Here is a 25,302-nt window from a genome sequence, read left to right on the forward strand (position 1 = left end):
GTTTTGTTATGATATTCATCCACTTCTAAGTAACAAAATCTGTTCCAGTTACTACTGCCATGTAATAAATGGTTATTCTTACTATGTAATAAACTTTCCCTTCCATCCCTAGAAGTCACTGGTAGAAATATAAAGAAAAAAAATTCCCATGCAACCTATGGTGGGAGAGTACAAAAGAGAGAGAGGAGGGATAACTAGTTAGTGAGGATAAGGTGGGCAAATTGGAGGCACTAGAGTTGTCCAGAACCATGAGGATATCTCCTAGCCACTGCTATCTTTCTTTGGGCTTTCAGTGTTAGGGCCATGGCATGATGCCCTCAGTGTAAGAGCTAGTAGACTGTGGTTCTGTTGTTGGAGCCTGTGACGAAGTACTACTCGTATTGTAAATATAAAACAAAAGCCATTTTATTGTTATTATTATCAAGATTTGGAAAGGGCAAGTGGAGATGCCCTGTTTCTGCTCATGACATCTAAGCCAGGAAGACTCAAAGGCTGGAAGTTAGTTAATCCATGGCTGAGGACTGGAATCTTCTGAAGGCCAATTCAATTGCATGTCTGGTAGTTGGTGCTGGCTGCCAGCTGGGACCTTATCTGGAGCTGTTGGTCACAATGTCAATGATTGGTTTTCCCATGAGGCTGCTTGTGCTTCCTCAGAGCATGGTGGCTGGGATCTAAGAGCAAGTATTGTAAGAGAGAATTATGAAGAAACTATACTGCCTTTTAGAAGTTACCTGGCATGACTTCTGCTATAGTCACAAGCTGGCTCAGATTGTCAAGGGTAGGGAATATAGGTAGACACACCTTTAGATGGAAGGAGTATCAAAGTCTCATCATTCAAAGAGCATGTGAGGTAGACAATGTGTGACCATTTGAGAAAAATGATCTGCCACACTGTCATATACCAAAACAGTAAGATGACATATTACAAATATAGAACATTCTGTGGTTATTGATATGTCAAATCCTTTACCATAACAAGAAATAGCAGGGATGTCGAGGATTAGAGACTGTCTCTGGAGATAAAGCCAACTCTGTAAACCTAGGCTCAGAACTTGGGATCCCCAAAGTCAACATTTATTTCTTTTTAAATGATTCTTCTGGAATTATCTTCTTCCTCCTGAATTGTATCTTTTATTAAATACATTGGTTCATGGTAAGTTTTCTCAGTTTGGGTTCATCTGAAAATATCCTCAATACACTCTCATTCTTGAATGCTTGTTTAGCTGGTAAATAATTCTAGGTTGATATTTCTTCAGTACTTTGGAAATATTTTATCAGTAATTCAAAAATACCATTTTCATCTTCTACCTTCAATTGTTAAACCAAGACATCTAATTTCAGTCAGATTATTTCTTTGTAGATATTTTGTCTCTGTTGCTTTAAAGATGTTTTTGCCTTTGATCTTCTGAAATTTAAGTATAATATGTCTAGATTTGGATTTCTTTTATTTACTCAGTTTGAGATTCATGAGCTTCCTGAATCTGAGAGTTTCTGTTTTTCATCAATTTTGGATAATTCATGTTTCTTGTCTTTCTTTTTTAAACATTTATTTATTTTTGAGAGAGAAAGACAGAGAGAGAGAGAGAGAGAGAGAGAGAGAGAGGCAGAGAGAGAGGGAGACACAGAATCTGAAGTAGGCTCCAGGCTCTGAGCTGTCAGTACAGAGCCCTATGTGGGGCTTGAAGTCACAGATCATGAGTGTATCTATCATCTCTTAAAATATTGCATCTTCTTTCTTCATTCCATTTTTTTTATGTTCATGGAATTCTAATGTCATATATACTAGACATTCTATCCTTATCATTCTCTCTTCCATGTCTATTACATTCTCTTCCATATGTTCCATCTCTTTGTTTCTCTGATCCTCATTCTGGTGATTTCTTTATATCTACCTTCCAATTTGCTTATTTTTTTTTCTTAAGTAGTGTGTAAGTAATATTTAACCCACTTAAAAAAATACCCTGTGTTTTTTTTAAATGAACAATTTTGTAGTCCTAGATTTTTAATTTTTTCAATTTTATCAGATACTTTTTTGGTATTTTCTTTTTTGTTAATGTTTTTTTATTTTTGAGACAGAGTGCAGGAGGTGCAGAGTGAGAGGGTGGGGACAAAGGATCTGAAGCGGGCTCCATGCTATCAGCAGAGAGCCCAATACAGAGCTTGAATCCACGAACCATGAGATCATGACTGGAACTGCAAGGTCATGACCTGAGCTGAAGTTGGATGCTTTACTGACTGAGCCACCCAGGTGCCCCTTGTATTTTCTTAATCTTTGCTTGGTTTTCTACTCCCTCACTTATTTTTAAAAACATTAAGGAAACATTTTTTTAAAAAAATTCTGTATCCATTGACTTCAAAAGCAGAAGCCTGAGATCAAAGTCTACTGTCTCGTTTCTATTCTTACTAACGGTTGTTTGTGTGTTTCTGCTTCTCACCTTAGGGGCTTAAAAACCCAAACCTTAGCGTCCTGCTATATGTAAGTGCCCTTAGTAGAAATGGGCCTTGAGCACTGGCATCCTGATGTATAAATAAAATAAAAATGATTTCATTCCCAACTCAATCCAATCTTATTTCTGTTAGTAACTTGCTTTGTATTTTAGTAATGACCTTCTAACTATTTCCCACATACATTGTATATGTATGTATGTAAATATAATAAAAATAAATACACAGACACACATACATAAGTTATATGTTAAGTACTATTTTGGATTTTATTTTAGTTAACCATATGCTATGGATAGCTTTTCATCTTAGTACTTAAAAATGGTTGCATCATCATATAGTTTGCTTTTTTTAAAATAACTTATTTGACTATTCCATATTGATAGAAATTCAAGTTTCCAATTTTTTAAAATCTCCTACACAAGCAATGCTGCAATAAACCTTCTTGAGCAGTGCCAAGCTCATAGAATTTATTTGATAAATATTTTTTGCATGAATATATATACATCTTTGTGAACATATGGAAATACTGTATGAGATTCTTAAAAGTGGATTTTTTTAAACTTAAGTTTATTTATTTTTTGAAAGAGACAGAGAGGGCCAGTGGGAGAGGTGCAGAGAGAGAGAGAGAGAGAGAGAGAGAGAGAGATAGAATCCAAAGCAGAGAGAATCCCAAGCAGGCTCCATCCACAGTCAGCATGGAGCCTGATGCTGGCTGGAACTCATGAACCATGAGATTAGGGTCTGAGGCAAAACCAAGAGTCCGTTGCCCAGATGTCCCTTTTTAATTTTTTTAAGTTTATTTATTTATTTTTGAGAGGGAGAGTCAGAGAGAAAAGTGGATCTTCTGAGTCAAAGAATAAGTACATTTAAAACTGTGGTAGATGACCATCAAATTGCCCTCCAAAAATGTGCGCAAATCCTTATTCCTCCAACAATGAACAAGAGTGATTGATTTCTCAATCCTCACCAACACGATATAATATCATCAGTCTTAAAATTTTAGATAATTAGAAGACTGCTATTTTAATCTGCAATTAATAACATTTTTTTTTTCTCCCAGTGAGGTGGGAGTTTTTGTCATAAATTTAATTTCTAGTAAGGGCCCGGTTCAAGTTAAGCTTCTGGTCTTGGTACCATACTTAGAGCTATTGCTTTACTTCTTTCAATTTCTGCTTTCTAAAAACAGGTTTAGAGGTAGTTACTTGTTAAAGGACTCGTGTTAATAGTTACAAGGAAACATTAAAGAGATTACATTGTTACTGGATCTTGATCTTAGATGCTAGGTGGTAAAAGAAGGGTCACCCACACTTTCATTCTCCTCAGGGAAAGGCTGGCCCCACCTCCCACATGGAATCCAGGCAGAACTCTAGTTTTCTCTACTGTAGAGGAGGGCTGCAATGACGGAATAAAATTAAGTTCTGAACTGACACCTCATTAAATCACGGCTGCTCTAATATCATGTCATATCATACCGCTGGTCTGCCAAACCACTGGGATCAGTTAAGTCACAGGTGACCGGCTCATCAAGAGGCTGGGTGAGAAGAGATGGGCATCAGCGCCTGCGCAGCCCAGAACGAAGCTCCAGGTGAACTCGGCGCGGAACTCCTGCAGCCAGGTGAAACGTTCGCTAGCCGTGGGCAGAGTCCGAGCAGCGCGTGGGCGTAGGCTTCCGGCCATGTGGCTACGCGCATGCCCAATGGAAAAGCTTGACGTCAGCCCCGCTTCCTCACCCTAGCAACGGGCGGGTGACTACTTCCGGTGCTGTGAGGGCTCGGGGCTGACGCGGGTGAGTGTCCCTCTTTCTCACGCTGTCCGCGCCGCTGCAGCCGCGGCGGCGCTGCCTCTGTCCAGGCCCCGTACGCTCGCCGGGACATCCTCTCCGGGGCCGGGAGGGGGCGGCGCGCATGATGCCCACTGCCTGGGGCGGTGCTGAAGGAGCAGATCCGGGACGTCCCTCGGCCTCTCGGTCGCGCGTGGCGCCCGTGTCGGTCCCCTTCTCAGCGTTGACTCCAGCTTGGCGGTCTCCTTCCTTCTCCGGGGAAGAGGCTATCTGTGTGTGGACAGTTCCTACTGTCCTGCACTCACGTTGCAGTCTCGGGCTGCGGGGTTCTCCGAGTCGGAGGCTCGCTGAGACCCGAGAGTGTGCGCCCTAGTCCTGCGTGGCGGATCGGGGCCAAGGCAGCCCCGTGGTGTAATAGAGGCCTGGCTAGAGTCCCTCAGGACGTTAGCATTTGCTGCTCAGGCGGCGGAGGAGGAAAGGGCCGAGACGATGGAGAAGGAGCACTGGAGAGGAGGGTGGAAAACTGGAGCGGAGCTGCCCTGGAAATAGAGGGCATAGTGTTTCCGGAAGGAGGGAGTTTAACTTGACTCGCCTCTGTAGGGGAGGGGAAAGAAAGGAAAGGTATTAACGGGACCACGTGACTGAGATAGCTGAATACTAACCTAAGGAATTTTTATACACTCGGGAGTTTAACAATTTCCTTTTTTGCTTATTTTAAATAAAGCTTCTTCCCCACTTGTAAAAAGCAGTGCATGCTTATTAAAGAAAATGCAGAAATAATCATAAAGAGATCATCTGTAGTTTCACCAACCCAGCATTTTGGTCCCTTTTTATACAAATTCTCAACCTATTTAAGATTGTAGTGTGTGTATAAAATATATAACCAAAAAGTATAATTTTGGTACATTGCAGCCATTGCATAGATTTTTCTTTTAGATATTTAACATACCATAAACCTACCCTTTTAAATTGTAAATTTCAATGGTTTTTACTATACTGATAAAGTTGTGCACCTATCATCACTATCTAGGTCCAGAACGTTTTTATCATCTCCAAAAGAAACTGCCTATTATAATCACTTCCCATTTGATCCCCCGGGCTCTGACAACCATTAATCTACTTTTTTGTCTATCAATTTTCCTATTCTGGACATTTCATATAAATGGAATTACATAATATGTGGCCTTTTGTGTTTGTCTTCTTTTACTTAGAATAATGTTTTCAAGGTTCATCCATGTTGTATTGGGTATTGGTACTTTTCTTTTTTAATGGCTGAATAATATTCCATTGTATGAATATGCCACATTTTGTTTGTCCATCATCAGTTGGACTGTTGAGTTGTATTATCTTTTTGATGATTATGAATAATTCTGCCGTAAGCATCCATGTACAGGTTTGTGTGGATATAGATTTTCAGTTCTCTTGGTTATGTATCTAGGAGTGGAAATGCTGGGTCATATGGTAACTGTACTTAAGTTTTTTGAGGAACTGCTAGATGTTTTCCAAAGTGGCCTGTCCAGCAGGATAAGAGGGTTCTGATTTCTCCATATCCTTATTAGCACTCATTTTCTTTTGATTATAGCTATGCTATAGCTTTTGAAATGGTCTCTCATTCTGGTTTTGATTTCCATTTCCCTGATAGCTAGTAATGTTGAGCATCTTTCCATATGCTTATTATCCTTTTTTGTATCTTTGAAGAAATGTCAGTCCAATTCCTTTGCTTGTTTTTATGTTGAATTTTTAAAACTTTGATGTATGAATTCTTTATGTAGCCTGGATACAAGTCCTTTAACAGATATACAATTTGCAATGTTTTTTCCATTTTGTGGGGTTTCTTTTTACTTTTATGAATAGTGCCCTTTGAAGTACAAATGTTTAAACTCTTGATGAATTCTAATTTTTTATATTTCCATTGGTTGCTTGTGCTTTTGGTATCCTAACACCACTGTCAAAGACAAGATTATGTTTTTTCCTAAGAATTTTGTAGTTTTATTTGTTACATTTAGTTTGTGATCTGTGTTTATCAAGCGATAGGTAGGTAGGAATAGGTAGAAATCCAAGTTTGTTCTTTTGCATATGGCTATCCAGTTTTTCCAGCACCATTTCTTGAAGACTGTCCTTTCTCCATGTAATGGCCTTGGTTGTTAACCATTTTTCGATGTTGGACATTTAGGTCACTCTCAGATTTTTGTTTTTCTAAATTATCCCGTGTTAAGCACAGCATAAAAGACATAAAGTCTTCTGTGTTTGAAGTTATTTTGGTAGAAAGTGTTCTCAGAAGTGAAATTACTGGGTCAAAGATGAAATAAGTATATTTTGGAGCTCATCGAATGAGGCATTAAACCTTCAGTGTCATGATGTTAAGAGGGACAGAATGCTTCTTTATTCATCAGTTGCTATAGCTTAAGGGCCAGATTTCTGTAAAAACCTTTTTGCTATGAGTTGGATGGATTCCCTGACTTATTCTTTTGACTGCTTTAAAAAGACTAAATAAATCTTAGAGTGAAAAACTTCAACACCAGGGTAAAACAGGACATGAAGTAGTTTTCTAAATGGTTTAAAGAAGAAAAAAGTGTCATCACATGCAGTAGGAAAATAAAAGTCTTTGAGAGAAATGAGGTCAAGATTTAGACCTTAATTCAGTGCCTTGAAAGTCCCTAGAGCAAAAACAATGTTTTATTCTGAGTTTCTCTTCTGGTCTTGATAATCAGGTTAATTTACATTCATCTTAGACTCAGAGATGGCAGACTTAAACCTGTGTTTAGTAGATAGTACATGATTAAAAAAAAAATCAAATACAAAAAGCAATAGGAAAATTAAGTTTCCTTTTCATCTTTGCCCCTCAGTCTTCCAGTTCTCCTTAGAGTTCTCCACAGTATTATTATTGCTTGTGCCTGTATAGACTAGTTCATACATAGAGTATCTCTGCAAAATTGTATATACAAAATTACACATTTTAAGGCTCTTGATACTTACTGACAAATTTTTTTTCAAAATGGTTACATCAGTTTATGGCAGCAGTACAGTGCTAGTTAAGAAGATTTCATTTTTGTTTGTATTTCTTTGAATATTCTTTTCTTAATATTGACTATCCAGTTTATATTTCCTCTTTTGTGTATTGTCTGTTCATGTCTTTTGGCATGCTATTCATTTTGATTGGAGTTGTCCTTTATGAGATTTATTTTGGCAGCCTTTTGTAGTTGGTTGTCTTACAGTTGTCTGGATTTGGGGAGAAAAGTTAAAATGCTTTTTGTAACATTTATGCTAAGAGGTATGTGAGCTTAACAAGGGTCAAGGCAGTAGGGAAAAGGAAGTTAAATGCTTGAGGGAGAAATTTATGGGACTTAGAAAGTGGGTACAGTCCAAGATGACTTCAAGGTGAGTTGGAAAAGGATTGATGCTATTAAGAAAAATAAGGAATAATGTGGAAAGAACTAGATTTCTGTGGAAAGATGAGTTTGTTTTTGGTGGGCTAAGAGTGAAGAGGATCCAGGTTGAACTATCCAGGAGACTTGTGGCTAGAGCTCAGGAGACAAGATAGTGTTGCAAATCATCTGATTGTTTTGAAAGGTTGGCAATGGATGAAATTGCTGAAATTTGAGAATAGGTCCATGGACAGGAAGTCATGTAAGAGGACAAAGTTGGGAAAGGTCAGAGGGGCCATGAAGAGCTAGGATGGTAGATTGGCATGCTTGCCAAGGAGAGCAGGAGATCTAGAGAACAAAAGTTGTGAGCAGAAAAGACCATTAGTTTTGATAACTTGGAAAAGATACAATTTATGTGAAGCAGAAAGTTTGTTTTTTCCCCCAAACAGCTTTATTAAGATAGAATTCATTTATCATATAATTTACCCACTTACACTGTACAGCTCGGTGGTATTTAGTATATTCAGAATTGTGCAACCATCACCACAATACATTTTAGAACATTTATTGCCACCAAAGGAAAGCCTACCCCAGTTAGCAGTCATTCTCTGATTCCCCTTTAGCCTCCTAGCCCAAGGTAACCATTAATCTACTTTCTGTCTTTTTAGATTTGCCTACTTTGGATATTTCATATAAATGGAAGCATACAATATGTGGTCTTTTGTGTCTGACTGTTTTCAAGGTTCATTCATGCTGTAGTATGTATCAGTACTTAATTTTTTTCTATGGCTAAATAATATGCCATTGTATGAATGTACCACATTTTATTATCAGTTCATGGACATTTAAATTGTTAATCACTTTTTGACTGTTATAAATAATTCTGCCATAAACATTCATGTACAGTTTTGGACATGTTTTCAGTTCTCTTGGGTATATACCTAGGAGTGAAATTACTGGGCCATAGGCTAACTTTAATTTTTGACACAACTATTGCAGAGGATGACAAGTTGCCAGTGTTTTTTAGAAATAATAAAGTGAATTTTAATATCATTACTAGTGGAGAAATGTCCATATTCAAGTATACTATTCAGAAATAAAGACATTATAAAAAATGAGCTATATAATTGTTTTCTGTTGAGTAAAACTGTAACATGTTTATGCATCTCCTTTCATTGGAAACCTTGTGTATTGAATATTACCTCAAAGTTTGGCTGAAATGTTAGACATTTTTCTTGTGGATTAGTATATTGATGTAAGTATGCTTCATTAATTTCAAATAATGATCTGTAATAACGTGTAAAAGTGTGACAAAAAATAATCCCAGGGATATTTGACATTAGTCTATAGTAATGATTTAATTTTTACTCCTTAGTCTGAACTGTAGAGATCAAATACTATGATCTATTTTCTTCTTTTTCCTCTTCTGTTTTAAATTTGGATTACCTGTAGTTTGTATGGCCTCAGAAGTTTAAATCCAGAAAAACAAAAACAAAAACAGACTTCTTGGACCTGTATTATTAGCTTGGCCATGTTTTTGTCTACTCCTGCCCTAGGTGGGATGAGTGTTGAGAAGCTTCAGCATATGACATTTCCCCCCTTACCGAAGGTTTTTTTTTTTTTTATGTTTTATTATTGAGACAGAAACAGAGCATGAGTAGGGGAGGGGCAGACAGAGAGGGAGACACAGGATTTAAAGCAGGCTCCAGGCTCTGAGCTGTCAGCACAGAGCCCGATGTCGGTATCAAACCCACGAACCGAGATCATGACCTGAGCTGAAGTTGGCCGCTTAATCAACTGAGCCACCCAGGCACCCATTTACTGAAGTTTTTAAGTGAGATCTCATAGGCTTCTCTATTTTGGAACTTGGATTTAGCTAGTTACTTCATGTTTCCAGAAGTTAAAAAAATGAATTTTAAAAAAAGCTTTTTTTTTTTTGGTAAATAAAATATTCAGATTTTTCAAAATTGAAAGGTATAAACCATGAACAATAAATTTCCACCCCACTTTTGTGCATTAGTCTTTCAAATCTTCTGGTGGCCACTATTACAATATTTTTTTTGGCGTATTCTAGCAGATTTATACTTTGCATATGTACTTAGCTGTATTATTTTTTCCCCACTCCCTCAAAATATGGTAGTGCATGTATATCTGTACTATGCCTTTTTTGCTTACCAAAATGTCTTTAAGATTAGTCAATCTGTATTTCTTTATCAAGAATATTCTCATTTTTTTCCAGTGGCTGCTTTTATTTTTAACCACTTACATTAAAACATACTGTTGGTTCATATCTTTACTATTGCAAATAATTCTTCAATGTGCATTTCTAATTTTGGTTGATTTTGCCAAATTGCTCTTGTTGAGTTTTGTCATCTTAGGCAACTCTGCAGTGTATGAGAACTGATTCTCAATAGCCTCAAAACGTGATATAATTTTGATGTTGGCCAACCCAAGTTAAAAAATGGCATTTGGGTTTAGTTTTATTTTGTATCTTTCTTTTGAGTGAGGTTTAGCATTTTCTGATCTGTTTAAACTGTATAATTTTTCTCTAACCTGGGATTTGCCCATTAGCCCTTAGTTGTCTTTTTTTTTTTTTTTTTTTTTTTAGTCTTTTGTTGGAGCTCTTTATTTATTAAGTAGTTCAGACCTTTAGTGGGTTTTAAGTTAAACAAAAACTGATATTGGAGCAAAAGTTGCTTCATTTCTAATTGAACTCAAAACATTCCAGTAACCATTGGGAGTTGGAGGCCAGAGTTGTACATTGGATAGCCTGTATATTTAAGTTCCTTTCCCAGTCCAGCAGAACTTTGGGGCCAACATTTTTGGAGGAGTTTATGGAGAGGACATGATTAGCTAAATAAATATATTTCAGATAGTCTCTGAGGGATGGCAAATTGCTCAAGAAATAGCAACTTCCATATTTTATTTTTTTCAGACAAGCCTGAGAAGCAGTGTTTTTAAATCTCTCATATACATTAAAATGCTATTCAACCTTATTCATTATAAAATATAGGTGTTTCAGTTTCTTATTTATGAAAGAAAACATCTGATAACAGTGAGTTTAATAACCCAAACTGCTTGGATGTGTGTTTGTTTTAACTGAAACTTGGGCCTAGTTTTCACTCCTGTATTTGTGGAACTATTGGCCCCAGGCTCATTTCATGGCTGGGTCAGATATGATGGCATGCATGCTAATCACTTAAATTCTCCTTCGAAAAAATAAAACAATCCACTTGGTCAGCTGACACATGAATAAATAGTCATTAGAATAAAATCCCTTGAAAGACAGATACCACCAAAAAATAAAAACAAAAGCAGGCATTTAAATTTACCTTAATTTAATCAATATAAATACTCTTTTGTAATCCAAATTTTTTCCTGCATTTATGAATATATGTAAACATTTTAGTACAACAACATATATACTTTTTGATTTAAAACTATTTGTCTTTTAGAGGCACTGGGTGGCTCAGTCAATTAAGCCTCCAACTCTTGGTTTTGGCTCAGGTCATGATCTCATGGTTAGGGAGAGTAAGCCCCACATTGGGCTATGAATGGATGTGGGGAGCCTGCTTGAGATTCTTTCCCATTCTCTCTACCTCTCTCCCTCTCAGGCTCTCACTGTCTCAAAATTAATAAATAAATGTAAAAAACCTGTTTGTCCTTTTTTTAAAATAATTTTTTTAGTTTGTTTATTTTGAGAGTCAGTGCTGTCAGCATAGAGCCTTGATGGGGGCTTTGAACCCACAAATTGTGAGATCATGACCTAAGCTGAAACCAAGAGTCAGATGCTTAACCAACTGAGCCACCCAGGCGCCCCAAAGTTATTCGTCCTTTAAATGAAATGTTCTGTAATAAAAATTCAGTGGACTCTTTTTTTTTTTCCTATCAAACTTTTATTATTTTTAAAATATTTTATTCTCAAGTGAGATGACATACAGTGTAGTCCTTGCTTCAGGAGTAGAATCAGTGATTCATCATTTATGTATAACACTTAGTGCTCCTCTGGATTAGTGCCCTCCTTAAAGCCCATCACCCATTTCCCCCACACCCATCAATCTTCAGTTTGATCTCTGTATTTAAGAGACTTTTTTGGTTTGCCTTCCTCTCTGTTTTATCCTATTTTTCCTTCCTTTCCCCTATGATCATCTGTTAAGTTTCTCAAATTCCACATATGGGTGAAATCATATGATACCTGTCCTTCTTTGACTTTTTTCACTTAGCATAATATCCTCCCCTTCCATCCACATTGTTGCAAATGACAAGATTTCATTCTTTTTCATCACCAAGTGGTATTCCATTGTGTGTGTGTGTGTGTGTGTGTGTGTGTGTGTGTGTGTGTGTGTGTGTATACATATTTTCTTAATTCATTGATCAGTTGATGGACCTTTAGGCTCTTTCCATAATTTGGCTATTATTGACAGTGCTGCTATAAACTTTGGAGTGCATATGTCCCTTTGAATCAGCATTCTTGTTTCCTTTGGATAAATTCCTAGTAGTGCTATTACTTGGTCATAGGGTAATTCTGTTTTTAATTTTTTGAGGAACCTCCACACTGTTTTCCAGAATAGCCATAACAGTTTGTATTCCCACCAGCATTGCAAGAGGGTTCCCCTTTCTCCACATCCTCACCAACATCTGTTTTTTCCTGAGTTGTTAATTTTAGCTCCTTTCATTGGTGTGAGGTATCTCATTGTGGTGATGAACGATGTTGAGCATCTTTTCATGTGTCTGTTTGCCATCGGGATGTCTTCTTTGGAAAAGTGTCTATTAATGTCTACTGCCCATTTCTTCACTGGATTATTTGTTTTTTTTGGGTGTTGAGTTTAGTAAATTCTTTATAGATTTTTGATACTAACTGAATGGACTCTTCTTAACCAAGAATTAAAATAAGTTAAAATACTGTATTGCAGTGCTTCTCAGACCACCTCTGGTGTAAAGGGCCAATTAAAAAATTTTTTCAATCCATTGTTGACTATGTTTTGTAAAATGCAAAAGAACCACAGTCCCCACCCCATCCCCAGAACAACCCCAAACAAAATTGAAGTATGGAACTGTGAATGCAAGATAAAAATAAAAGCTCAATTTTTAAATTACAATTAATAGATAACATTGCTTCAAAAATATAAATAAAACAAGGAAATAGAAGAAAATTATAAAAACTACACACTGTTTATTGCAAATGTGTATATAAACCAATTAAAATATTAAGTAATAATCTCTTGTAGACTGGTAGCAAACCCTGGTCTGCAGACCATACTTTGAGTAATACCTCTTTTGGATTAGGCAGCTAAGTCACTTTTTATGTTACAGTTTATGATTTATATTGGAAAAGAAAGATGTATGCCCCTCCCCACTTTAGAATAAGGTACAGATTTTTACCTAACAGTGTGAATCTGGGTGTTTATGTCAACCACCCGAGTTTCAGATTTTTTTTAAAATCTATGTTGATTTTTAAATGATTCATTTTTCCCAAATCTGAGATATGTTCTGCCATCATTGCTGATATTAAGACAAGATTGCTAGAAGCGTGTGAGCTTGTGAGAAAAATTAGAAACTTTGTGGTATGTTGATTTTAGTTTGTTTTCTTAAATTTTGTATTTAATCTAACAAGAACCTCAGAAACAAAGCTTTTCATGAAAATTAAGTATTTGCAGGGCGCCTGGGTGGCTCAGTTGATTAAGTGTCTGGCTTTGGCTCAGGTTGTGATTTCACGGTTCATGGGTTCGAGCCCTGTGTCGGGCTCTGTGCTGACAGCTAGCTCAGAGCCTGGAGTCTGCTTCAGGTTCTGTTATCTCCCTCTCTTTCTGACCCACCCCTGCTCACACTGTCTCCATATGTCTCTCAAAAATAATAAAATTAAAAACATTTTAAAAATTAAAAAAAAATTAAGTATTTGCATGAGTGTTATTACTTTCATTTCTTGATTTAGTCTTATAATTGTTTTAGCATTTATGTTTTACAGACAACTTTTGGATCATTGTACTGTTTTTCTTAATTTCTTCATAGGCAGGTGTGAATCTGTAGCTTTACATCTTTAAGCAGCAATTTATAGATCTTAAATGTTCTCATCATACAAAAAAATCATAATTATGTGAGGTGATGGACATGTTAACTGATATTATTGTGGTGATCACTTCATAGTATGTCTGTGTGTCAAATCATTTTGTACACAAATTTACATAATGGTATTTGTCAGTTATATTGCAAAAAAGCTGGGGAAAAAATAAGCTGTAACTTGGACTTTTAAATTAAGGTACCACCTGTGATTCTAGAATGTCCCAGAGATTATTAATATTTGGTTTAGAAGGGGTAGAAAGTAATATTTCAGTTCTATTGAGATTTTCTTCAGAGTAAATGCAGTGGAAGATAAAATATCTTTGAACTCAGTATGAAGTCTTTTTTCAACATTTCTTTTGTTTATATGACTTTAAGCAAGTACTGTCTGTGGACAGAGATTTAAATTCTTACCTTTTCATATTCTTTGTATTACCCAGTTAAATAACTTTGAAATTAGGTTGTTGGAAAGTTATCTATGCACAAATTTGTACAAGTTATGTTTATGTTAGTGATAGAAATGTAAACCATCTTTGGCTGTATTTCTTTAGGGTAATTCTTCTCCTGCATTTACTTTTGGATGGAAGTATGCACTTTTCCCAATAGAAGATGGTAATCTCAGAGAATGACCATGGAGAAGGGGATGAGTTCTGGAGAAGGGCTGCCTTCCAGATCATCTCAGGTTTCGGCTGCTAAAATAACAGTCAAAGAGTTGGAAACAAAACAGTCCCATAAGGAGAAGCAAGGGGGTTTTGTGTTGGTACATGCAGGTAAGCTCTAAGTGGGTGAGTCAGAAGATGAAAATAATGTTGATTTTTTTTTTCTTGCCTTGAAGTATAATGAGAATTGAATTCACATCTGGAGGAGGCAAACTGCCAGAGGGGAGTTAGAACCAGAGAGAGTGACTTTGACATAAGCCTCTCCTACTTCCTACTTGGAAGATCTTATAATGACAACTCTTCCTGTGTCTTCTTTACTTCTCTACTGCATTATTTACTTTTGTCTCATATAATAGGTATATTAAGTAGTGTTAAAATCAAAGTACTTTTTTTAAAGTTTATTTATTTATTTTGAGAGAGATAGAGACAGCATGAGTGGGAGAGGTGAAGAGAGAGAATCCTAAGCAGGCTATACACTGCCAGTGCAGACCGTGATGTGGGTCTTGAACCCACGAAAGTGTAAGATCATGACCTGAGCTGAAACCAGGAGTCAGACACTTAACTGACTGAGCCACCCAGGTGCCCCCAGACAAAGTAATTTCTTAAACTCTAGTTTGTGTTTTTAAAAAGAATGCTGCTGAAAAATTTTATTGACCCTATATTTGACTGTGGCCATTTTAGAATAGAATTATACAGTCATAGAGTTAGTTTGCCTTAATCTCTCTTCCTCGTTTATAATATTAAGTAGCTTTAGACCCAGGTTGAGAAACCCTCATGTGGGCCCTTAGTTCCAGTCTAGTGCTTTTGGTACTACATCAGCGTGTAATCTGTACTTCAGAGGACCTGGGAGCAGACACAGTGAAGATCAACTCCTGGGTCACCAGTCATTGACAATTTTCAGTTTCAGAACTGCGCAGCTCTCCTCTCAGTAGGCTTTTTTTTTGTTTTTTCTTTAGTCATTTTTATTTGCCTGCGTTTATTTAAAATGCATGACTTTTGTGAAGGTAGAAGGACTGGCTGGATCTCCTTTTAAGTTTCCTCAGACAGCAGATAGTCTAGAAGGGTGGGATTAAGATTAACTTTAATATGGAATGAGGAGTAGAATTTTTTTTTTTTTCCCAAGCTGGTGTTCTGCCTGGTCATTAACCTTTGGCTATATCTAGACTAGATAACTTGGGGGGTCTGACAGACTGTAATCCAGGAGAATCTAAGAACTCCACGTTCAATTTGTTTTTCTTTCAAAAGATTTTACAAACTAATGAGGTAAAATTTAGAAATAACCCAGGTAGAAGTAGACTTGGGATCAGAATGTCCGCCTTCAGACTCCTAGTCCGGGGCTCTTTCTACTACATCATCTTGGTGGTGTGCCTTTCATAGTACCCAGTGTTATTTTATTTAGAATGAGTATGTGACAAATGTACAGGAAAGGTTTGAAATTTGTAACAAGCAACAACAAAGAGGTTTTGATTAGTTGGAAAGCACTGCTTTTTATGACTATCATGGTAATGTTCCTCCTCTTTTACTCACTAGATGAGAATGGCTCTTAAATGAAGTTGGTGCTGGGGGCTAGCAGTAATAGGAGGGAATTATGTGGATTAGAGTGACTGTCTTTTTCTAAATAATTAGAAGATCAGATAGACTGATTGATTATGCAAAAATCATATTTTGTACATTTAAGGGACAAAATTCCAATTCCTTATCCATTATAGAGATTTTAAAGCTCTTTTTTTCCCCCACTCGAGGAGACTTGGCCAAATTTTAGTTGTTTGAGTCTTAGCTTCTTGATTTTTCCTAGTGTGTACACTATACTGTTTACCTAATCTCAAAAGGCTGAACACTTTTTACCTTAAAACTTTAAAGCTGAAACTTATCTTTAAATGTCAGTATAACTTGCATGAAGAGAAAATAACTTTAAACACATTGTAACCAAAACAGTGTAATTAAATTTTAGCTAAGTCCTATCTGTGGCTTAGATCCTAAGCCTACTTTTCCTTTGTTAAATAGAGAAATTAGCAAATGTTAACCCAATATTAAAGATGTATTTTGGCCATAATGAGACTTTTCCCTTATCCAAAGGGATTTTTATGTTAATCCTATTAAAACTGTCATCCATACACTAAAGTTATTTATTTAGCAGTAGTATCCCATGATTTGGGAAATATTGCTGAAAGATTGAGGCCCCCAGATCTAAGACACAGACCTGTTAGAGAAGCATGAAGAGAGGTCTGTTAAATATTGGCACAGGCTCCATGAAATTTCACAGTTCTCTTGAGAAATAGGATTAGAATTTGGGTAATCATGGATTTCTATTGGTTTTGCATCTTTTCTGCTCTCCTGGGTCCCTGACTGATAGCTTCATGGCTAGTTTTTTCTCTGACTTGAGGAAAGGTGGGTTAAGTTTGTGTTAGAGTCTGTAGGCTCCCATCAAGAGCCCTGAGACTTAGAAATGCAGTTCTTAACCTTTCTTACGTTGGACCCCTATGGGGCCTTGGTTGGGGGATGTTGTGGGAGTGATTCAGAGCTCTGTTAAAGAACTTTGTTTAGAAGCCTAATCATCATGAGAGTTTAAAGACCCTTGTCTTGGTTTCTTTCTTATTTAGATTATCTTCAAATCCCTGACTAAGCAACTATTAATCCGCTAAGGGCAACAGATTTCAGAGCCATTCTCTTGAGTAACTTGCTGAGTGTTTAAGAAGCAGGGACACCAGGATTTCTAATAGACATACATGAATGTGCTGTCACTGAGGTTTCAAAGACACCCTGAGCTACAGACCAGTAGTGTGAGGGTGTAAAAAGTATGGGTAGCAGGGATGGCATTTTGGTGGTTGTGGGAAATAATTTCAAAGGTTATTTAGAAGCTACCTAGTTTTCTGAAGTTACTTTTAAGGATTTAGGATTCTGAACAGGAATTTGTCAAATGGCAGGAGCTTTCTATAGGTCAACAGAAAGGAAAGTAAAGGGAGTCTGTCCCTGACACCTCTTGGGTTATCAACTCCAGACCGAAAAAACTGACTTTGGAGAGAGGTTTTTGAAAGGAGATAATCTTGGTGGAGTTTCTTTGGGGATAAAGCTATTTTTAGTATTTCTGCCTCTGGCAGGAAAATAGCCTTTGAAAAAGGTGAAGCATGGCATTAAAAGGCTTATGGTAGAGAAGGAGGCAATTAGATTTTGAAAATTCCATTCATGTAGGACAATACACTCTTGTCACTAAGAGAGCATTAGTTTGTATGAACTATTTGTATAGTATAAGCCAATCTGATATTTTAATGATGACTAGCAATCGGTTGTTTTTTTCCACTACAGGTGCGGGTTATCATTCTGAGTCCAAAGCCAAGGAATATAAACATGTATGCAAACGAGCTTGTCAGAAGGTATGAACAGAGTGTGTATGATGGAAACATTTTATTTTCGACCAGCAAACAGCTTTACCTTGAAATTCAAAATTTTAAGGCTTGGCTTAGAAGAGTCTTTAGTTTGGGCCGTGAAATTATTTTGCTCATTTTTGTGGGGTCTTTTGTTTTGTTTTGTTTTGTGTTTTTTATTCTCTAAATAATGCTTAGATCTTTCCCTCCCTTTCCCAGATTAAAGTCTGTATGTTTGGAAATGTGGGCACATAATCATATATCTTTTAATCTTTGCAGAGGCATTGAGCTCCATTGAAGGAGTAGGGAAAACAGTTCAAAGGCAGCCAGTGTATCTTTCTATGAAGAGAAGAAAAAAAAAAATTAAAATGGGTGCTTTCTAAGGGAGATTATCCTGTACTTTTTCCTTCTGTTTTTCATTATGTAGTTTGTATCATAGCAAATTCATTGTCATTCCTGAGTTTAGCTTTGCCCCTGTTCTCAGTTGTGCTTTATTTTCTCTTTGGTTTTTGAGGCTTTGCTGAATTGTTGAATACTTAATTTGGATGCAGGAATGGACTCAGAAGAAATATTGTTTGTTTTTATTTTGATCTTCACCATATACTCTTATTGACAAGGCTTCCATTTCTTTTTATGCAAATACAATGTTAATGGATATTATGTATCAAATAAATATGGGTCTCTCCCAGATCCTTTCATTTATATTTAAATACCATTTAAAAGAAAGCTTATGCTTTATTAATGAAATCACATAAATAAATAAATAAGAAAATTTTGTTATAGGGATTTTATTGTTTTTTAAATTTATAATGAAGCAAGAAGTTCTCTAAACTATTTCATATTTTTTCTTATTTTTTAATTTTGAAAGTTTTCATTGCCTGAAATGTTTTATATAACTATAGTCCTAGAATCCTAATACATTTGGAATGTATAATCAGTCTTCTCAATTTATACAATGAATGAACGTCTTAAAAGTTTAATGTGTAATACAACTCTTAGTTTTTGGGCATCTCTTTGTTGACTAAATTGGAGCTTTAAAAGTTCATTTAGAAATCAGTGTTCCTTCTCTCTCTTTACTTTATACTTAAGTAAGGTGACTTTATAGGCTGTTACTCTCTATAGTTCACATTGCAAAAGAACATGATTTGTTTATCTCAGTATATTATACAGTCTGCCCTTATCTGTGGGGGATATGTTCCAAGACCCCAGAGGATGCCTGGAACTGCAGATAGTACCAAACCCTATATGTACTTGTTTTCCCCTATATCTACATATGTATGATAAAGTTTACTTTATAAATTAGGCACAGTAAGAGATTAACAACAATAATTACTAAAATAGAATAGTTATACTGTGTGTATGTAAAAGTTATATGAGTGTGGTCTTTATTAAAATATCTCATTGTACTGTACTTACCCCTTCTTCTTGTGATGATGTCAGATGGTAAAATGCCTCCTTGATGGGATGAAGTGAGGTGAATGATGTAAGCATGGTGATGTAAGTGCTAGGCTATTGTTAACCTTGTGACGATATGTTAGAAGGAGGATCATCTTCTGGACTGCAGTTGACGGGGAGTAACTGAAATTGAAGATAAGGAGGAACTACTGCAGTACTAAAAATGCTTTTGTCACATGTATTTGTCCATCTAAATGTTTGTGTGACTGAGAATCACTGCTTTTTAGTTAGGGATATGGAGAGTAAAACAGTGGAAGATATTAGCTTAGCCTGAGATTTAATGATATATATAAAGTGTACATTATCAAGGTATTTATTTATTTTTGTCTTTCTCTAAAGTTTTATTTAAATTCCAATTTGTTAGCATACAATGTAATATTAGTTACAGGTGTAGAATTTAGTCATCATTTACATACAATACCCGGTGCACATCACAAGTGCCCTCCTTTGAATTATCAGGATATTTAAACCAAACTGAATTTGCATAATGTCTATGGCTATTTTGAATAGCTCTGTGATGATTGAAGCCCTTCCATTTACTAAATTGCTTGCACTTTGCATTTAGTGGCTAGATTTTATTCATTGTCTTAATTTGAATAATAAATAATCTATATCATAAATTATCCTAAATATAAACACTAGTTTGTTTTAAATCTAAGTGGTTTTTGTCTTGAGGTATGGAATGAAACTGGTGATCAATTTTTATTAACTAAATGTCTCCTGTACTTCTTTAAGGCTTGGAAAGTTTGGGCCTATTTGGGAAGTTGTGGTTTGACAATGAATAATCTCTCCCCTTGCTTTCATAGGCGATTGAAAAACTACAGGCTGGTGCTCTTGCCACAGATGCAGTGACTGCAGCTCTGGTGGAACTAGAGGTATTTTTTCTCTGTGCTTTATTTAAAATATTTATGAGTTTATGTTCATTATTCTTAAATGACATGAAAGCGTTGAGTTAGTTAACCATCAGTTATAAGACCAGTGTTTCCCACTGTACTAACAAAGTTATGAAGAAGCCTGTGATATTGCTAGGTTATTTTCCCTGGGGACTTCTCTCTGTAACATAAAAGTTGGTTAAATCCACCCCCCACCTCCTCTTTCTGTGAGATTCATGAATACAAAAGTTACTGGTGTTTGGATACTTCAATTTTCTAAACATGTTCAGTAGGAAAATTCCTGAGGTTACCTCCCCTACCCCAAAAGGAAAGAAAAAATTACAGCTGTTTAGAAGTATCTAAAGTGGAAGGGAAGTTTCCTCATAAGCTTGACAGGTAGATCTGTATCCTGAAGCTATGCTCTGTGAAGTGTTCTTATCCAGTGTGATTGTTTGTAGGCCTGCGGTTAACTGAAGACGCTGAGAAATTGAGTGGGGAGGCTCCTAAGCTTGCTGTAATTTGTTGTACTCTGTGATGAGTGTTTCTTGGTTCTTATCGTCTGTGACTTTGAGGATAAATTTGTCCCGGGGATATTGAGGCCTTCAGAAGACTGACTTTTATTGCTCAGACTTACAGAAGATAGATTTGTATCTGTCTGTTTAGAGGATTATAGTGAAGAAATTAGTCTTCTAGTTGAGAATATTACTTGGGGAATCAAATAAGGTATGAAGATAAAACAATGATGTGTTTGAGGTAGGAGGTAGATGGAGTAAGTCTTCCCGGTTGACTGGATGTGGCTCTTTTTTTTTACGGTTTCATTTCAGAGCACCTACCCAGTCATGTCAGGCCTTGCTTTTCCCTATGAAAATCGCCCAGGAGTTTACCAGAAGTCTTAACTATGTTTTCTGTTTATTCCCCTGCTTAGCTGTGGAGCTTCACTTTTGATCACTCTCTGTAGATTTTAATCTTTCTTGTTAATGCCTTTGGATTAGTTCAGGTGTAGTCAAGGGAAGGTGAATGTACATGATGGGTACAAGTTCTGTTGCAGTGTTGTCCCTGAGAGAGACATCTGACTTGGGGTATGTGGTTCCCTTCTACGGTGACTGATACATCTTATACCGCCTCTACCAATCATTAGCCCTGGGCACCTCACAGAGTCTCCTTGACTCAGTTTTTCCATTTATAATATGGGGGTAATTCCTATTTCATAGAGTTCTAAAGTTTAATTGAATTAACATGTGACAATCACTTAGGTCATTGTATGGCACAGAGTAAGCACCCCTTAAAAGTTAGTGAAGTGTTTTGGAAATGATATATATGAGGTGAATACTTATGGTAACTGTCAATGACACATTTTTACAATGTCAAGAAAAGGTTAATTATATATCATGGATAAAAGGAGAAAAGTGCTGCAAAAAAGAAGATTGATATACTTAATACCAAGTCTTATCTTTACTCAACACTTACACACACACACACACACACACACACACACACTCGGAAAGCTTCATCTATCTTAATTCAATTGTTAATTGCAAATTACTCTCCTTTGTGCATAAGGCAGTGTCCTGAGATGATCTGTCCATGGAGTCAGTGTGGGTCCAGGGGAAGAAGAAGAAGGTCAATGAGTAGCTGGGGGATATACTATAGTGGCAACTATGAATACAAAATTGAGTAAAATTAAGTTTTTCTTTTAATCTTAGAATAACTTTAATTTTTTTCAAGTTATATCATGTTGACATTTTTCTCCAGTGATGAGTCAATCATACTTTTAAAGAGTTTACTTATTTATGCTTATAAGTGATTGAAAATACATTCTGAAGTAGTAAGTAACTCATGAGTGAGCTTTATAGTTTTGAATGATGACCTCTATTTCTTAAGAGTATGGATAGGAAGTTCTTTTTTAAACACACTTGTTCTATTTTTGACTGGACTATGTTATATGGATAATGGTAGCATGTGATACTGACCTGAGTGAGTTTAGTATACTCTTTGCTGTAACCCTCATAGTTCAATTTGGAAAATTTCAATTAATTATTTTTAATAATTCATTTTATGTAGAATCTTTGAAATATGTTTATAGTTTAAAGGCTAAAGCTAGCTGGAAGAATTTTGCTAAATCTTAAGAATTATGTTGGAAGTTGTGCTTATACTGCCCCCTGCAGTTTCAGCCACTTTGATTCACCACCTTTAAACAAAGCGAGGTTTTCAAGTAGATCAGTTGAAGGAGTATTGTAATAGTTTGGGTGAATGGAAAGATATAAGAAAATTAGATTCTAATATTTTCTGTACTTAGAAAAATATAAATAACAATTTGAGTCCTTTCAGCTTACTGAAAAGTCCCAGATTATCTGATTTATAATATGTTATGTTTAATTTGAGAATAACTACATATCTTTAATTTTGATCAATCTATTGAGTAATGCTAAGTCTTGTCCTAATTACCGAAACCATACCTTTGCCTTTTGATTTTGGGATGCACTTTTTGAGTAAAAAAAAAAAAAAAAAAAAGCCCCTTTTAAAAAAACTTGTCTGTTACTGTATTAGGCAGATACTAAAATTGGTTTAAATTCCTTGAACACTCAGTGGACTGAAATGACTGAAGTGGTTTAATGGTCCTTATTGGGTAGAAGGATATCTGGCCTTGTATTTTAAAAAAAATGTAAGAATTGCACTTACCCAAATAGTCAAAAGTATACTGATCTAAACTCCATGTCACAGGGGAGGAAGAAACAAGGTAAAAGAAAAAAAAGTTTATATATAGAGACACATACAGACTTAATGCAGGCCACCCAAACTCATCATTTTGAGCTTTTCTTGGAAACTGATTACCTTGTGTAGTTTCATTTCCCTTATCTACCACTGCAGACAAGTGGTGTCATCCTACGACTACCACTTCTGGACACTAGAGGGTTGTGTCCGTCATTTAAATGAGGGAGGAGGTGAGTGCATAAGTTCTTGCCTTTAACTGACCAGTTTCTCTCTTAGGGGTTCTGGGAGGAAAGGTGGCCAGTACCATTTGAGGGGTGTTCTGTAGTATGGAATTGAAAATGATACGACACCAAAGTATCTTCTTCAAAATGTGAGGAAGGAAATGGAAAGGTCAGTTTATAGACCGTATTTTAATTTATTGTTAAATTGATTTGGTCCTATGGTTTTATTTAGGTATTTATAGCTTTTTTAAGATTATTCTTGTAACTGATGGGAAAGTGACTTCTATTTATTGGATAGTACATTTCTGATGTCACTCATAGTAGAGAAGACAGGTATTGTGAAGCATCTTGATCTTCCTATCTGGGGCTATGCATCTGGAAGAAAGTTGTTTACATGGCTGCTTTTGGAATAGTTTTGGTTCAGGCAGTGGATTGTAAACTCCAGACCGTAATTGGCACATTTCACGTGATATAGTTTCTGATATGAATTTCTTCTTTGAGGAAATTGGCTTTAGATCTGGATCAGTCATGATGCAGATGCTAAAGTAGAAAATGTATCATGGATTCTGATGGAAAACACACCACTCATAAAATACTTACTGAAGCTCTCTTTGCACATTGATGTTTTTCTATAAAAGCACTAGGACCCGGCTTTAAAATTTCTAATAAGGAATTATAGGTGAAATGGGAATGACAGACTTTTGAGAGGTTACTTGTGGTCTTGTGTGAGAAAACTGATGAATCTGGCTCGGAGTTTGAATATCTTGGTGTAGACTTTGAGAGATTTTGGCCAGTTCTTTTTGAAAACTAGTTGTTCTAGTAGATAGAATACTGTGCGTTAAACGTAGAGGTAGATATAGCTTTCAGATTTCATATAGTGAAAGGCAACTTGCACAGCCTTCTTTGCTGCATATGTTTTGTCGAGTTTATGTTATTCTAAGTGGGCCCTGCACTTCTTTCGTTGACTTGATTTGATTCATCCTTTAAAGCTCCCTATGGTCAGGGAAGATGGTAGTTCATGGTTGAAGCTGACTTATTGTCCAAATGTTTTAGCATTTAAATAGCACATTATATTGGGCACATGTTTTTGTATCAGTCTGCCTCAAACAATCTATTGTCTTTGGGTCTCTATATAATACAGTATAATGTTTGCCTATAAACTCCAGGAAAATTCTTTAAGAATTAACTTCTTATCCAGATGGCTGATGGTTTGGGGTGTGAAAGGAAAAAAAGTATTTAGTTTATTATATGCTTACATTATTATATACAATAGTTATACATTTATCTGTCTTTGCATCCTCTTATAGCCAGAGCCAGCTCTGCATGCATTTCTTTAAAGCAAGAATCTCCAGAATGTCATCACTGTTGACTAGTCTGTTGTTGGTACCCTATCCAGACCTCTGTGCAGCTGTAGGATTAGACCACACACCCTTCCCTTGGGCTGGAATTGTCTATGTGCCACAGGGAGAGAGAGCAACTAAGGCTGCCAGTCCTTGAAATACTTAGTGGTCATGGAGATGGTATGGATTGCTCATGGCATATGGGTCTAAGATATATGGGAACATTTGGAAGGGCTGATATATCTTACTTTCTCTCAACAAACCTGTTCACAAGTTTGCTTGTGGTGTTTTTTGTGAGTAGACACAACCATATCCTGTCCCCTACCCAACTTCAGTGTTTTGTTTTGTTTTGTTTTGTTTTGTTACAAAGAAATAGAGGTTTGCTTTGTAGGCATTTCTGTTTATTTGGGAAGTTAGAAAAGTATGTAAATAAATGGGCATCTCCATTTTTCTGAACATTTTCTGTTTTCCAGAAATCATCTTTTCATAAGTAGAGGGTAGCTGAGTATTTTAGTGATTCCTTGCTTCCTTCTCCCCTTCTCTCCCCCAGAAGGCTGTGCTGAACACATTGGAAAGACAGCTTCATGCATTTAGCTCACATATACACAAGTGTCCATGAACCATAATATGACTGATGAGTCATATTTTAGGCCTAACACTCTTGAAAGTCTCATTTTTCTCTTCAATTGAAAATATCTTTTATTCTCTATAATATGAGGAGGACTTGTTTTTATGTATTTGAAGCAAGGAGTTTTTAAAATTTTTAATGTGTTTATTCATTTATTTTTGAGAGTGAGAGTGTGTGGGGGAGGGGCAGAGAGTGAGGGAGACAGAATCCCAAGTGGGCTCTGTGTTGTTAGCACAGAGCCTGATGTGGGGCTTGAACCCAGGAACCCTGAGACCATGACCCCAGTGGAAGTCAAGAGTCAGATGCTTAACCGACTGAGTCACCTAGGCACCCCTTGAAGCAAGGAGTTTTACATTTTTTCCTTTGTAGTATTTAACCCATTTTCCTTTCATAAAATTTGAGT

At 36.3% G+C, this 25,302-nt stretch overlaps 1 protein-coding gene and 1 long non-coding RNA gene across 6 annotated transcripts in view; one reads left to right on the forward strand and one right to left on the reverse strand.

The window, feature by feature from the left end:
- Positions 1 to 383: 383 nt before the first annotated feature.
- LOC115273578 lies at positions 384 to 4,774 on the reverse strand. The gene is made up of 2 exons (XR_003900841.1): positions 3,921 to 4,774; positions 384 to 671 (listed from the first exon to the last, which is right to left on the reverse strand). It is a non-coding gene; the product is annotated as an uncharacterized LOC115273578 (long non-coding RNA).
- The window catches only part of TASP1 (taspase 1), a 273,497-nt gene continuing 252,406 nt past the window's right edge, over positions 4,212 to 25,302 (forward strand). For all 5 annotated transcript variants that reach the window (XR_003900840.1, XM_029916663.1, XM_029916662.1 and 2 more), the window contains exons 1-4: positions 4,212 to 4,234; positions 14,202 to 14,420; positions 17,613 to 17,680; positions 19,933 to 20,001. Coding sequence is in view for 4 of the 5 variants with exons in the window: in XM_029916663.1 (XP_029772523.1) it covers positions 14,276 to 14,420; positions 17,613 to 17,680; positions 19,933 to 20,001 (282 nt within the window). In the remaining variant the exon portion in view is untranslated. The remainder of the gene's footprint in view (positions 4,235 to 14,201; positions 14,421 to 17,612; positions 17,681 to 19,932; positions 20,002 to 25,302) is intronic.

The sequence above is a fragment of the Suricata suricatta genome, chromosome 12, assembly GCF_006229205.1.
Source record: "Suricata suricatta isolate VVHF042 chromosome 12, meerkat_22Aug2017_6uvM2_HiC, whole genome shotgun sequence".
Classification (NCBI taxonomy): Eukaryota; Metazoa; Chordata; class Mammalia; order Carnivora; family Herpestidae; genus Suricata; species Suricata suricatta.